Below are 16,180 nucleotides of genomic sequence, written 5' to 3'. Positions count from 1 at the left end.
AAAAAAAAAATCGAAAGTGATATTTTCTATGCAAGCGCCTGTGCTGCCAACGGGGTACCCGACGAGGATATCCAACACATGAGGCGAGGTGTTCCGATTGCGTTCGCAGACGAAGGCGAGGTGTTCCGATTGTGGAGTAGAGTTGATTTCCGAGTGTTGCCGGAAATTTCCGCAAGAGGTTATCGTGATATAACACATTAGATAATTGTTTTTTGACGTAATTATTTTATTTTCATAAATCAACCTCATATTAGTACTTAAAACGGCAGCATGATGTTTGTGTAATGGTTTGTTTAAGTAGATAAGTCTGCGATAAAACCATATCTATCAGTTTGGAGAAAAGCTTGTCCTAATCTATCGTGACCCATAATTCGGAGTGTAATAAGTGAGTTTAATAACTACTATTACAGCATACTGGGGAATATAACATCGGGATTTTTTTTGTTATATATACTGGTGTCCTCTACAGATATATTTGCTTGTGGCTTATTGGCTTTGTCATATAGGTCGAAAAATGCAAACAGGTTTGATTTTCGGCAAAAGATATATTTTGATGACGAGCCTGTGTGAAACCACCTAGCTACATATAAGATAGAATAATACTGATTTTATATAAACTCGTGTACATGCATTTGCATTAAAACAGATTTCATAAGAAAGGTATTAAAGGCTACAAGTCTATCGCATGCACCGGTTTGCATTTAAGCGGTGACAATGCATTGACTGATCACAGAGTTGTCTATGTTATATACATTTGTATTATAATCATTTAACAAAACCACAATGGAACTCAAGCACGGAACAAACACATAGATTATCATGGCGACCAAAGTACAATGATAATAGAATGAAGGTCCGTTCTCGTGCTCAAATAGATTGCGTGAAAAAAAATAAACGGTGATGATTTCGTTGAAACCTGGACCTACATAGATGTATGTACGTACCTGGTTAAAACAACATGCTGAATAATTTTTTTATGAATATTTGAGAAAAAAAAGATTCCCAGTAATTAGATATGAAAGAAACAATATAGGTATAAACTAAATGACGGATCCATTACACATTCGTCCGGTAGTTAGAGGGATGATATTTTCTAATTATTCATGAAGATACATGTACATGGTCGGTATCGTACAAATTATACTGACAATTTATAACGTTAATATCAAACCTGCAACAAAAGATAGAGACTGTGCATATTATACTGATTGGTTTATAAATCTAAAAACAATTTGGTAAGGCTAGCTTTGATACCAACACACTGGAGGGTGATTGTCGATAACACAAGAATGATTCAGACTGTTTCCCTTGACCCGGAGAAATGGGTTTAAAGTTAAAAAATATATATATTAAGGTAATTCATTTGAATATCAATGCCGGGTATAGGTTGGCATTCATCTCAACATATCACTGGCTACATGTCATCACTCTAAGCTTTTTGAGTTTTCATAAGAACTTGTTTCAGTCTGGATGTGCTGTCCGGAAATGGGACGAAAGTGCAGTCAGCTGTCAAAATGTCAAGACACATTTAAGATTCCTCAGACATAGTTTGACATCCCCACTACATGTGAACCGTCCGCATTGAGGTCAGACGGGGCTCCTTGGTTTCATCGTCTTGAGGACTTCTATCATGTTCCCATCTGGCAATGTATCGCAACGGGAAACACATCAGTCCCGCGAGTCCGATTGTCCCGCCGGCAAAGTAAAAGGCAGCGTCGTAGCTCTCCGTCAGATCCGACAAGGCACCTGTAATTTTCACCATTGACACACATATAATACTGTATATGATCTGATATTATGATAAACCAGCCACGTCAGTGTAGCACAATTTCAGAATTTGTTCTAGACCCCCCCCCACCCCCACCAAAAAAATAATGTCTGAAAATGTGCTATACAGACTAGGGAATATCCAAAGCAATTAGGCAATTAGACTGTAACACATGTTTCCTTTGATCAATATCTGGTCAGATACATCGTCGGAAACCCACGGTGTATTGCACTACCCTACACTTAACCCCCGATGGGTTAGATAATAAGATATATATATATATACCACGAACTGTTACCCGATGCCAGTATACTGTCGGAATGAATGCAAATTGGGTGACAGATAGAATGTCACCCATTGTTACATATATATTGTACACTAACATGTGTACCAAAAAGTTGCAATCCATCACACGTTCATACTCACCCCAGAAGACCATAAAATGTATGAAGGACACTTACAAATGGCCTTTTTCCCCAGAAGAGGATAAAGGATAGGATTGGACAGTATACATTTTTATGGCGTAATATGTGTAGTGTGATGTGTATGTACAGTATATACGTAACGTTGTATACCGTATGTGTTTGTAGTCCTTAGCGATAAGTTGTAAAACTTAATTTGTAATTTGTAAAGAAACTGAAACACAATGGAACCTCTAACTGCTGGAGTTATTTACTGGTTTACCGCCTACATGACTCCGCCTATTGCTAGGCTTCGTCTCACCGACTATAGTCAGTGTTCTGTCGGCCTTAGTTACTGGTTAATCGCCTACACGACTCCTCCTTTTGCTAGGTATAGTCTCACCGACTATAGTCAATGTTCTGTCGGCCTTAGTTAGTTACTGGTTTACCGCCTACATTGCTAGGTATCGTCTCACCGACTACAGTCAGTGTTCTGTCGGCCTTAGTTAGTTACTGGTTTACGCCTACATCACTCCACCTATTGCTAGTTTCGTCTCACCGACTACAGTCAATGTTCTGTCGGCCTTAGTTAGTTACAGGTTTACCGCCTACATCACTCCACCTATTGCTAGTTTCGTCTCAGCGACAATAGTCAGTGTTCTGTCGGCCTTAGTTAGTTACTGGTTTACCACCTACATCACTCCACCTATTGCTAGTTTCGTCTCACCGACTATAGTCAGTGTTCTGTCGGCCTTAGTTACTGGTTAACCGCCTACATGACTCCGCCTATTAATAGTTTCTTCTCACCGACTATAGTCAGTGTTCTGTCGGCTTTAGTTAGCTACTGGTTTACCGCCTACATCACTCCACCTATTAACAGTTTCGTCTCACCGACTATAGTCAGTGTTCTGTCGGCCTTAGTTAATTACTGGTTTATCGCCTACATCACTCCACCTATTAATAGTTTCGTCTCACCGACTATAGTCAGTGTTCTGTCGGCCTTAGTTAATTACTGGTTTACCGCCTACATCACTCCACCTATTAATAGTTTCGTCTCACCGACTATAGTCAGTGTTCTGTCGGCCTTAGTTAATTACTGGTTTACCGCCTACATCACTCCACCTATTAATAGTTTCGTCTCACCGACTATAGTCAGTGTTCTGTCGGCCTTAGTTAATTACTGGTTTACCGCCTACATCACTCCACCTATTAACAGTTTCGTCTCACCGACTATAGTCAGTGTTCTGTCGGCCTTAGTTAATTACTGGTTTACCGCCTACATCACTCCACCTATTAATAGTTTCGTCTCACCGACTATAGTTAGTGTTCTCGGCCTTAGTTAGTTACTGGTTTATCGCCTACATTGCTAGGTTTCGTCTCACCGACTACAGTCAATGTTCTGTCGGCCTTAGTTAGTTACTGGTTTACGCCTACATCACTCCACCTATTGCTAGTTTCGTCTCACCGACTACAGTCAATGTTCTGTCGGCCTTAGTTAGTTACAGGTTTACCGCCTACATCACTCCACCTATTGCTAGTTTCGTCTCAGCGACAATAGTCAGTGTTCTGTCGGCCTTAGTTAGTTACTGGTTTACGCCTACATCACTCCACCTATTGCTAGTTTCGTCTCACCGACTACAGTCAATGTTCTGTCGGCCTTAGTTAGTTACAGGTTTACCGCCTACATCACTCCACCTATTGCTAGTTTCGTCTCAGCGACAATAGTCAGTGTTCTGTCGGCCTTAGTTAGTTACTGGTTTACCACCTACATCACTCCACCTATTGCTAGTTTCGTCTCACCGACTATAGTCAGTGTTCTGTCGGCCTTAGTTACTGGTTAACCGCCTACATGACTCCGCCTATTAATAGTTTCTTCTCACCGACTATAGTCAGTGTTCTGTCGGCTTTAGTTAGCTACTGGTTTACCGCCTACATCACTCCACCTATTAACAGTTTCGTCTCACCGACTATAGTCAGTGTTCTGTCGGCCTTAGTTAATTACTGGTTTATCGCCTACATCACTCCACCTATTAATAGTTTCGTCTCACCGACTATAGTCAGTGTTCTGTCGGCCTTAGTTAATTACTGGTTTACCGCCTACATCACTCCACCTATTAATAGTTTCGTCTCACCGACTATAGTCAGTGTTCTGTCGGCCTTAGTTAATTACTGGTTTACCGCCTACATCACTCCACCTATTAATAGTTTCGTCTCACCGACTATAGTCAGTGTTCTGTCGGCCTTAGTTAATTACTGGTTTACCGCCTACATCACTCCACCTATTAACAGTTTCGTCTCACCGACTATAGTCAGTGTTCTGTCGGCCTTAGTTAATTACTGGTTTACCGCCTACATCACTCCACCTATTAATAGTTTCGTCTCACCGACTATAGTTAGTGTTCTCGGCCTTAGTTAGTTACTGGTTTATCGCCTACATTGCTAGGTTTCGTCTCACCGACTACAGTCAATGTTCTGTCGGCCTTAGTTAGTTACTGGTTTACGCCTACATCACTCCACCTATTGCTAGTTTCGTCTCACCGACTACAGTCAATGTTCTGTCGGCCTTAGTTAGTTACAGGTTTACCGCCTACATCACTCCACCTATTGCTAGTTTCGTCTCAGCGACAATAGTCAGTGTTCTGTCGGCCTTAGTTAGTTACTGGTTTACCGCCTACATCACTCCACCTATTGCTAGTTTCGTCTCACCGACTATAGTCAGTGTTCTGTCGGCCTTAGTTAGTTACTGGTTTACCGCCTACATCACTCCACCTATTGCTAGTTTCGTCTCACCGACTATAGTCAGTGTTCTGTCGGCCTTAGTTAGTTACTGGTTTACCGCCTACATCACGCCGCCTATTGCTAGGTTTTGTCTCACCGACTATAGTCAGTGTTCTGTCGGCCTTAGTTAGTTACTGGTTTACCACCTACATCACGCCGCCTATTGCTAGTTTCGTCTCACCGACTATAGTTAGTGTTCTCGGCCTTAGTTAGTTACTGGTTTACCACCTACATCACTCCACCTATTGCTAGTTTCGTCTCACCGACTATAGTTAGTGTTCTCGGCCTTAGTTAGTTACTGGTTTACCACCTACATCACTCCACCTATTGCTAGTTTCGTCTCACCGACTACAGTCAATGTTCTGTCGGCCTTAGTTAGTTACTGGTTTTACCGCCTGCATTGCTAGGTTTCGTCTCACCGACTACAGTCAATGTTCTGTCGGCCTTAGTTAGTTACTGGTTTACCGCCTACATTGCTAGGTTTCGTCTCACCGACTACAGTCAATGTTCTGTCGGCCTTAGTTAGTTACTGGTTTATCGCCTACATTGCTAGTTTCGTCTCACCGACTATAGTCAGTGTTCTGTCGGCCTTAGTTAGTTTCTGGTTTATCGCCGACATTGCTAGTTTCGTCTCACCGACTATAGTCAGTGTTCTGTCGGCCTTAGTTAGTTACTGGTTACCGCCTACATCACTCCACCTATTGCTAGTTTCGTCTCACCGACTATAGTCAGTGTTCTGTCGGCCTTAGTTATTTACTGGTTTAGGCCTACATCACTCCACCTAGTGCTAGGTTTCGTCTCACCGACTATAGTCCGTGTTCTGTCGCCCTTAGTTAGTTACTGGTTTACCGCCTACATCACTCCACCTATTGCTAGTTTCGTCTCACCGACTACAGTCAATGTTCTGTCGGCCTTAGTTAGTTACTGGTTTACCGCCTACATCACTCCACCTATTGCTAGTTTCGTCTCACCGACTACAGTCAATGTTCTGTCGGCCTTAGTTAGTTACTGGTTTACCGCCTACATCACTCCACCTATTGCTAGTTTCGTCTCACCGACTACAGTCAATGTTCTGTCGGCCTTAGTTAGTTACTGGTTTATCGCCTACATTACAAGGTTTCGTCTCACCGACTATAGTCAGTGTTCTGTCGGCCTTAGTTACTGGTTTATCGCCGACATTGCTAGTTTCGTCTCACCGACTATAGTCAGTGTTCTGTCGGCCTTAGTTACTGGTTTATCGCCGACATTGCTAGTTTCGTCTCACCGACTATAGTCAGTGTTCTGTCGGCCTTAGTTACTGGTTTATCGCCGACATTGCTAGTTTCGTCTCACCGACTATAGTCAGTGTTCTGTCGGCCTTAGTTAGTTACTGGTTTACCGCCTACATCACTCCACCTATTGCTAGTTTCGTCTCACCGACTACAGTCAATGTTCTGTCGGCCTTGCTGATATAGTAGGATTAGGGACTAATGTTTTCTATTAATACTAACCAGAATCAGACACCTGTGCTCTAACGAATCACCCGTCAACCCACGACCTTGCCCAGAAATAGCTCGAGAACGCAATCATAGATATATATTGATGGAGTTTTCTAACATAATGTGACGAGAGGGCGACGTCTGTATACAGCCGACCTACCTGCAACAGGTGAGCCAATGAAAACAGATATGCTGATCATGAAGTTCACTAGGCCTAAAGTTTTGGACAGCCATTTGTCTCCCTTTAGTTCTACCAGGATGATTGACTTCAACGCGACGAATGTACCTAGAAAATATCAACAAATATGGCACTACATCAAACCACAGCCGGTTATAGAATTCGGTATCCTAGAAAATATCATCATGTAGCTACTTGATGTGAACGAATTGAAATTTAATGGTCCGAAAGCATATTGTAATTTTTGTAATATAAATGTACTGCAATACATAAATTCATTGTTTGTATTACAAATGTCTAAAGAATCGAGAACATGTATATCAAAAAGAAACATGAGCAGTACTGGGCAAATTATTGTTTGATAAACAGGTAAGTTTATGATGCACAACGTGTTTCTTTACCTACAGGCTTTCCCCCACGAATTTAACAAACTACCCATACACTCTTCAATTAGACCTGATTACGTTTTTAAAAACCCACAGAGAATACCGACAATAATACAAAACCTTAATACCAACCAAAAATGGCAAATTTAGGCAAGTTAATTTGAAAACATACTGTACCTACAGTTGTGCCGAATAGAGCGGCATACGCTATGAGGATGGCGTACGTGGTACATATTGGTACAAAACACGTCGCTATTCCTCCAATGAAAAGCATCGTACTGTTGATAAGGATGCAGTTTGCCCAGGATTGGTCAGTCAACAAGCCAACCAGAACCCTTGATACAGTATTGAATATCCCCATCACCGATATGAGAATAGCTCCTTCACGTGCAGAAAGATTGAGGTCACTGGCGAAAACCGGCAGGAAATTAAACGGGATGTAAAAACCTGGAATGTTGGGAGAAACAGATTACTAGGAACAGGAAACAGCAATTTTTAACTCAACATCGATAAAAACGAGGGTTAATTATAAGTTACACGGAGGCCAAGGAGATCCAGACCAGGCGTTTCCAAAGGGTTAGTTGTATCTCAGCCGGACTGGTCTGAACGCATGTGGCCAGGTATATCAAAATGCACAGGTAGAACGAATTACAGAATGAATGAAGAGTGAATGAATGAATTATGACATTAATGAAATTCATATTTACAGAATGAATGTAGTGTGTTGAATGAGAGCCCTCTTGCAAGAGGACACATATTTGTACGGATACTGAATCTAGGGTCCCAACCTTGGCAGTATTCCATACATGTATGATTGTTATGGGGAATAAATGATTTGTACCTGAAAAAAGGTTACATGTAACGTCTGTCTATAGCTACTCGTGGTGTGGAGAATGTTTTGATTTTTTATTCACTCGTGCTACACACTCGTGAAAGATATAAAAATATTATCCACACTAATGAAATATGTTTTGTATTACTGAAGACACTGCTAGATATCCTCTATATAATCTGTATATAACCCGTATATAACCCGTATATAACTCGTATATAACCTGCATATAACTCGTATAAAACCCGTTTAAACCCATATATGTATACCCGTATATAACCCGTATATTACTCGTATAAAACCCGTATATAACTCGTATAAAACCCGTATATAACTCGTATATAACTCGTATAAAACTCTTATAAAACCCCGTATATAACTCGTATCTAACTCGTATGTATAAAACCCGGATAAAACCCATATAAAACCTAGACAAAATCCGTATAAAACCCGGATAAAACCTGCAAAGTTGGACAGCTGAACCCATACCATTTCCGCGTCCGATTTGGGAATCGAACCACGGTTTCTTAGGTCAAAGGCGAATGCGCCCCCTACCAACCAAAGAATACCTCGAGATACTCGTACTTACCGGTACACACCAGGAATCCAGAAAAGCTATACAGGGCGAATGTCGGGCTTTTCAGGAGTGTTAAATTAAATGTTTGTTTGAAAGCAAAGACTAACTGTTTGCATCGAGAATTATCTCTTAGGTCTATTTCCGTGTCGGTCGAGGAAGCAAATGCTGAAGTATTTGGTGGCGACGGCAGTGGACGATAAAAAGCAGCAAAGATGACGCCATTTAAGACAATGGCTGATAATATCCACAGAGCTCCTTTCCAGGCGTATGTCTCGATGAGAAGAACAGATAATGGTGCGAACACAAACCCCCCTATACCAGATCCACATACGGCTATCCCAGTGGCCAGTGCTCGGCGTTTATTGAAATAGTGTCCGACTATGACGACAGAGGGCGTATACACTAGTCCGAACCCAGCACCTACAACGGAAACAAGATTAATGTTACTATCACCCGAAATTATAAATGAGATTATCACATATAACTGGTAGTTGTGACGTAAATAACACCGTGATGACGTCACGTGATTATTTTAATAATGGAAAACTTGCCGTTTAAGTCGATTTTTTTTTCTCAATTTTAACATTTTGATGCATTTTTTTCATATAACATTTACATAGTGCAAAAACAAAGACAACTTCTATACACACTTGCATAAATATACTATATATATATATAAGTACTAGTATAGCTTTTTATTCGGTAATTGTATTGTAAATTTGCCTTTGGGGAAACAACCCAACAAAGTAAATATTAGCATAGCACATCATATCTAAATCCCTTGTATGGTGTCTATCTAGATAGTGAAAACTTTATCTGTGATCAGCTATGATTTGAAAAAGCCTCCATTTATGGAGGAATACGGTTTTGTTTGCGAATTATAATTGAAGTATAGGCATACATATCAATATTGTAATAATTATCAATGTACACTTTCTAACAGAATTTGTTCGCCTTTAACACGCTGTTTATAAATATATTTATAGGCCTACATGTCAATATTGTAATAATTCTCAATGTACGCTTTCTAACAGAATTTGTTCGCCTTTAACATGCTGTTTATAAATATATTGTTTAACAATGAGTATAATAAGGTTATATATGCCATATTGTTTACATAGATTTCCAGTATGTGTTTTGTGGACAGATTTAAATATATTGTGATTTTGTCAAGTATAAAATTATCGAGTAATATCTACAACCTCTCAACATGTTCACAGTCACACAGAAATTAGTCAATCTTACAGGGAATTTGCTGTTAGATTTTTAGATTTTTGTTTATATTTTCATAAATATTAGTTATTTGATGAATAGAATCTTACAATTTTGTCGATACATTATGAAATTTTGTTGGGGAAATTTTAAAGGCTCATGAGATAATAAATTATTGAACTCGTATACACAATAACACACATGTAGATTGCTATATCTATCAGGTAATCAGTCTGGTATCCAGTGAATTCGTCCGTGTAATATTTTTGCATTTGTCACTAGGCCTAATGTAATATACCCTTGAGTGTTTTTCATTGGCTACGTCATTCATAAATCGATTGTGACGTCATAATATGGACAATGACGTAACGTCATGACTTCTGAATTGCTCGACAAAATGACTGTCTCCGTTTGAATAAAAGTATTTCACATTTTGACTTTAAAACCTGTTAAAATGTAAGTTTACTGAATTATGTGATAAAAAGTATTTCATATGAGATTTTATGAAACTCGTCTTGAAGTTAAGACCCAATATATATCTTATGTATATGAGAAAATTTTCGAAATACACAATGACGTATTATACAACATGATGACGTATTTACAAATGTCGTAATCAGGCATACCGCTTACGATGCCGTATAACAGGATCATCACATCAAGGTTAGGGTGAAAATGTTGAGAGGAATAGACCAACACTGGCGACAATCAATCCCACAATAGCCAGTCGTCTACAGCCAAATCTGTCCGTCAGAGCTCCGGACACAAGGCCTGGAAAAGGACATGCGTTTATATGACGACAGCATTAGTAAATCTGGGTGTAAAAAAATGTCTTATCGTTTATTGTAGGAATACTTCATGACTGGGACACGTAGCCCTTACAGACAAACGTGTTTATCTATTCAACTGATCAAAACAATAAGATGCAAAGTCTTTTTTTAGCTACCATAATTTACAATGTGTCACATGATCTGGTACCTGGTTCATCAACGTCCATTAATAAATCTAAATAATTAGTTAAGGACAACATTATTGGTTCTAGTTAAGCAAGAAATATGTGTTAAGCAATTTTACCTTATCTTCAAATTCTGTGATGCTTTCGTATAGAAATTTCATGTAAAAGAATTTCTTTAAATTCGGGAGTAAGGAAGAAAGTGGGGCAATACTCCATAGAAATACACGAAATTTTAATAGAAACAAATAATGTATGTTACCTTTACTTAGTACTAAGATAACATTCTTCAAAACTTAGAGATAGAATGTAACATTTTTCCTGGAGTCTGCTCCAAGGACATGATAAAGATGGTCCAAGTTCCTTCTGCTCTAATGCACAGCACAATTAAAGATGATTTTTAAGTGTCTCGATAACAAATAAATATGAATCATTCGATTTTTCCAATGGCGAAATACAATCAAGAAATAATAGACAAATGAATTACACCGACAATCAAACCAGTAGACAAAAATATGGTCCGTTTCATAATTCCCATGAGCTCCGGACACAAGCTTGTCTGCATTTGTTGAACGCACAATGTATAACGGTAGATTTCGAACTCATTAAACCGAGATTTCTTCATATAAAATTAAACCATGTTGAAAATATAGCGATACAATTTTAAATACACGAGCCTTATAAATGTTCTACATTTCGCAATAATTTGGGTATTTTAATTTTCGTAATTAATGAAATTTCTTTTCAAACAATATTACGACTGATAACATTGTCCAACTGATTCTTAGAGTTAAAGTCGCTTTAAACATTGTTGGTTTCGGCATCGGAAAACGACCTTTTGAATTACGGTTTATGATATTAGACACATAAGAGGTATATATACCCATAGATAGGTAAGTTCCACTTATCATGGAACTTAACAGTTGTGTTTTCCCGTTGCTGCCTCCGAAATACTTGAGGAAATGTTCCAAGAACGTTCCAAATGTGAAGCATATCCCATCCACAAGAAAACTGTGCACGAATGCAGACAGGGTGATCATCCAGCCCCATCCTCCGTCAACAACCATGGATAACAGGTGTTCGGTCGTATTACAGATCGGGAACCATGGGTATCAGTCCTCAATCGTCTGGAGCACTCCTACACTGATATTTCTGGAGATGGACTGGGCCTTGTTAAATCCGTTCGATGGCCGTATGGATATTTTCTGGCTACAGAATTACCTTCGGAACAAAAAATAGAGATATAGAGATGTTTTAGAGAGAGAGAGAGAGAGAGAGAGAGAGAGAGAGAGAGAGAGAGAGAGAGAGAGAGAGAGAGAGAGAGAGAGAGAGAGAGAAAACACGAGACCATCTCATATTATTTAGCACATTGGTAATGGCGAGCTTGAAATTTGCCGGACAAAAAACATCGATGCATACATCATTTTTACCGAAAAAAAACCTCAATCGCTTCCTATTGATTAATACTTCAGTCCCTTAGTGTCACGTGTTGACTCTCTATTTGTATCAATGCATAACATTACCTTACGAGTGATTACATACAAAAAAAACCCAACAACACTAGAAATATGATGTATTGAAACTGATATCGAAAATAATACACAAAGTACAGATAGACAAAAAGACTAAACAGTGTATGCGCCATATAGCAAACTCCTCCAAACCTGGGCCCAGCTGTTGAAATGGTGATTAGTTTTATCATTTGATTAATAAAAATCCCATTTCTCCTTTACTTCAAAACCCGTGTGTGTGTATTCCTTAAACAGGGAGGTAGGAAGAGACTGGCGGGTTTTATAGTTTCATGTCCAGTTAGTATTATTAGAAATTATTTCATTGTTTTATATATTGCTGGTTAATTCTTCTTAACTTAGTCACCTTTTGAGCAACTGGGCCTTTGGTGGCAGACAATGCATATAAACACAGATATAAACTTACCTTGTGGAAATAATCAGAAAAATCTATTTAAATATACATGTACTTAAAGATGTGTCACGTGTCTTCCTGTTCTCACAGGGCCCAATTTAAGACGGTATAACAAGATACACACACAAGAAAGAACAGCATGTCTCTAATGGCACGCTGGGACACCATTATATGTCCGCCGATTAGCGTGTTCATGTCGTGTTGGGGCCTTGTCGCGGTTTAAAAACACGACAAGACGACATTTTATCTCTTAAATAACGCCAACACGTGATGGCCGTTATCAGGCACCATAGAATATAAAACTGCAAAAGCGGAAGTAGAAATATCAATAAAAATATGAAGTGATGAATCTGATATTGAAAACAATACAAAGTGCATGTGGAAAAACAAAAAGACTAACAGGGCATGCATCATAAAGTAAACTTCTCCTATAACTGGTGTCAGACAATACATAAAAATGAATAATACTAACTTACCTTGTATGAAGTAAACAACAATACCGGGAAGAGTCAGAGATGACACAGATGTTTCGCTAGATTGATCTATTAAATCCAGTTCGTGTTACAGAGAAGATGTGATGATATCACAGCTAACAGTAATATACCGGTAGATTGTTATTACTGTACCGCCTTATTTTCGTTTCAGGTGTAAAAAAAGGAACCATTAAAATCCGTATGTATAAGATTCGTAACGTATCTCCTACTTCCGTAATTAGCCTTGCTGGTCCAGTCGGTTAACAAGATATGTTTACAAAAGAGAACAGCATGCCTCTAAGGATCGGAGAGAGGATTTTCATAACAGTTTTGTGAATCTATTTTTAGCTCTAAACCTTGTCGAATATAGCTTATGACAAAGCAGATTTGAGGTATGATGAGGTAAACCGACAACCCATCGGTGTTATTCCATAATCAATTGTTTTCGTTAAAAGAAACAAGTAAAAACAACAAAACAAAACAACCGTAATTAATGTAATGTTGGGTGTCCTGTTTGGTGTCCTGTTGGGTGTCCTGTTGGTGTCCTGTTGGGTGTCCTGTTGGTGTCCTGTTGGGTGTCCTGTTGGGTGTCTTCATTGGGGTAGCACTATACAGGCGACATCGCGCTTTCAAAAAGAGAGAAACGCGAACATACAGCCCCCCCCCCCCCCCCCCCCCACCATTAATTTATGCACAAATACACTCAGCACCCTCGCTCACAGGGGAGGCCGTTCTTAAATGAACTGTATGACGTTAAAAATACAAACCCAGATCAGAGTTTACTTACATTTAAGTGAATATTCCAAACTTCATTAAAAGATCAGATGAGCATTAATTTACAAATGATTGTCACATTTCAGTCAGGATAGATATTTGTCATTTAACAGTCAATGCTAACATAATTAACAAACACTAACTGGCAAGGATTACATACTACAGTAGCGCCAAAACAACAGACAAATCGGTAGTCTTACTGACATCACGTTCTCGTAAAATACTAGAAACAACAGACAAATCGGTAGTCTTACTGACATCACGTTCTCGTAAAATACTAGAAACAACAGACAAATCGGTAGTCTTACTAGAAACAACAGACAAATCGGTAGTCTTACTAGAAACAACAGACAAATCGGTAGTCCTTACTGACATCACGTTCTCGTAAAATACTAGAAACAACAGACAAATCGGTAGTCCTTACTGACATCACGTTCTCGTAAAATACTTGAAACAACAGACAAATCGCTAGTCCTTAATGACATCACGTTCTCGTAAAATACTAGAAACAACAGACAAAACGATAGTCTTACTAGAAACAACAGACAAATCGGTAGTCCTTACTGACATCATGTTCTCGTAAAATACTAGTTAGAAACAACAGACAAATCGATAGTCTTACTAGAAACAACAGACAAATCGGTAGTCTTACTGACATCACGTTCTCGTAAAATACTAGAAACAACAGACAAATCGATAGTCTTACTAGAAACAACAGACAAATCGTTAGTCCTTACTGACATCACGTTCTCGTATAATACTAGAAACAACAGACAAATCGTTAGTCCTTACTGACATCACGTTCTCGTATAATACTAGAAACAACAGACAAATCGGTAGTCCTTACTGACATCACGTTCTCGTAAAATACTAGTTAAAAACAACAGACAAATCGATAGTCTTACTAGAAACAACAGACAAATCGTTAGTCCTTACTGACATCACGTTCTCGTATAATACTAGAAACAACAGACAAATCGGTAGTCTTACTAGAAACAACAGACAAATCGGTAGTCTTACTAGAAACAACAGACAAATCGGTAGTCCTTACTGACTTCACGTTCTCGTAAAATACTAGAAACAACAGACAAATCGGTAGTCTTACTAGAAACAACAGACAAATCGCTAGTCCTTACTGACATCACGTTCTCGTAAAATACTAGAAACAACAGACAAATCGGTAGTCTTTACTGACACTACGTTATGGTAAAATACTAGAAACAACAGACAAATCACTAGAAGAAACCCATGTAAAACTTTTCTTGAAGCCGCATACTCCTAAATTCTAGTTACACACATGTATTAATGACAATCCCAGATAATCATTCACGCTCTCCTAACATTAAAGTGACCGTCGGACTGGACGGAGCCGAGAACGGAGCTACACTAACGTACACTACACATAAACTACACACATGGCCGTGGTTTACATATCGAGTATGCGTTGACAAATCGCCTAATAATTAATGCTTTCATTTGAACATTTAGCCATTGAGGCATTTTTTAACATTAAAAAACTATTGATATTAATAATTCATATATACCTATTCATCAATAGTAAAAATAATTGATCAATTTTAACAAATAACCATTGATTAACGTATTTATTTATTTGTTAATATTAAAAGTGAATTATAAATATTAATAAATCAACAACATTTTTAGATATTAATATTTCTTAATATTGATTATTCATTACTTAATAATTCATTTCTAATATCAAAAATAAAATAATTATATGTTACATCTACATTCAACGGTTGGATCAACAATCTCTCTGGGGTTTCTTGTTTTTCTAGAAGTCAAAACCTTTTACTTTAAACATATTTTATTTGAAAAATTCAAATGAAATTGGACACAAGTTATACAACTCAGTATCGTCCTCTTTCATAAACTGTTATACAATGGTAAATACATGGCAGCATCTTATGTAGAAATTTGATATATACATATATTTAGATAGAGCAAAAAACTTAACATTATCATACTCTGGGGTAGATACACAATCCTTCCTATGCCAGCACTAGTTATTCATTTAATATGTAACATATATATATATACATAAATAACACCATTGTAGTATGGCATAGAATTAAATAGTTTGTATCTAGTACATGTAAAACTTAATAAAGTTAATAGACAGAATATGTACCATAATTATCAAGTACAATATATTGAATAAATAAGTTAATGTATGCAAATTGCAGATTAATCACTATTAATTTGACTATAAATACCATTTAGTATTTACAGCTATATTTACCTATGACAGTTTATGGAAAACGAGAACTTGATTTTCTAATGGATAAGAACAATTACATTCTGGTGATAATACTAAGTTACATTTGAAGAGATCTGCATTTAACGTGCTACAGCCGTGCCTGAGTCTAGTGTGTATAATATCAAGTTTTCTATTGCCAACAGACAGTTAAGTAACATGATTGTCTT

General features: G+C 38.2%; 1 protein-coding gene across 1 annotated transcript; it reads right to left on the bottom strand.

Moving 5' to 3' along the window:
* Positions 1-205: 205 nt before the first annotated feature.
* On the bottom strand, positions 206-12,618 carry LOC117316165 (monocarboxylate transporter 12-B-like). The gene is given in 8 exon segments (XM_033870675.1): positions 206-1,746; positions 6,586-6,711; positions 7,167-7,436; positions 8,411-8,818; positions 10,237-10,279; positions 10,281-10,381; positions 11,446-11,783; positions 12,498-12,618. Coding segments are annotated over 7 exon segments (1,317 nt in total). The 5' UTR covers positions 11,630-11,783; positions 12,498-12,618; the 3' UTR covers positions 206-1,561.
* Between the last annotated feature and the right edge of the window lie 3,562 nt (positions 12,619-16,180).

This window comes from Pecten maximus, chromosome 18, assembly GCF_902652985.1.
Source record: "Pecten maximus chromosome 18, xPecMax1.1, whole genome shotgun sequence".
Taxonomy (NCBI): domain Eukaryota; kingdom Metazoa; phylum Mollusca; class Bivalvia; order Pectinida; family Pectinidae; genus Pecten; species Pecten maximus.
Note: the sequence above shows the minus strand (reverse complement) of the source record. Positions and strands in the feature narration are given on the sequence as shown.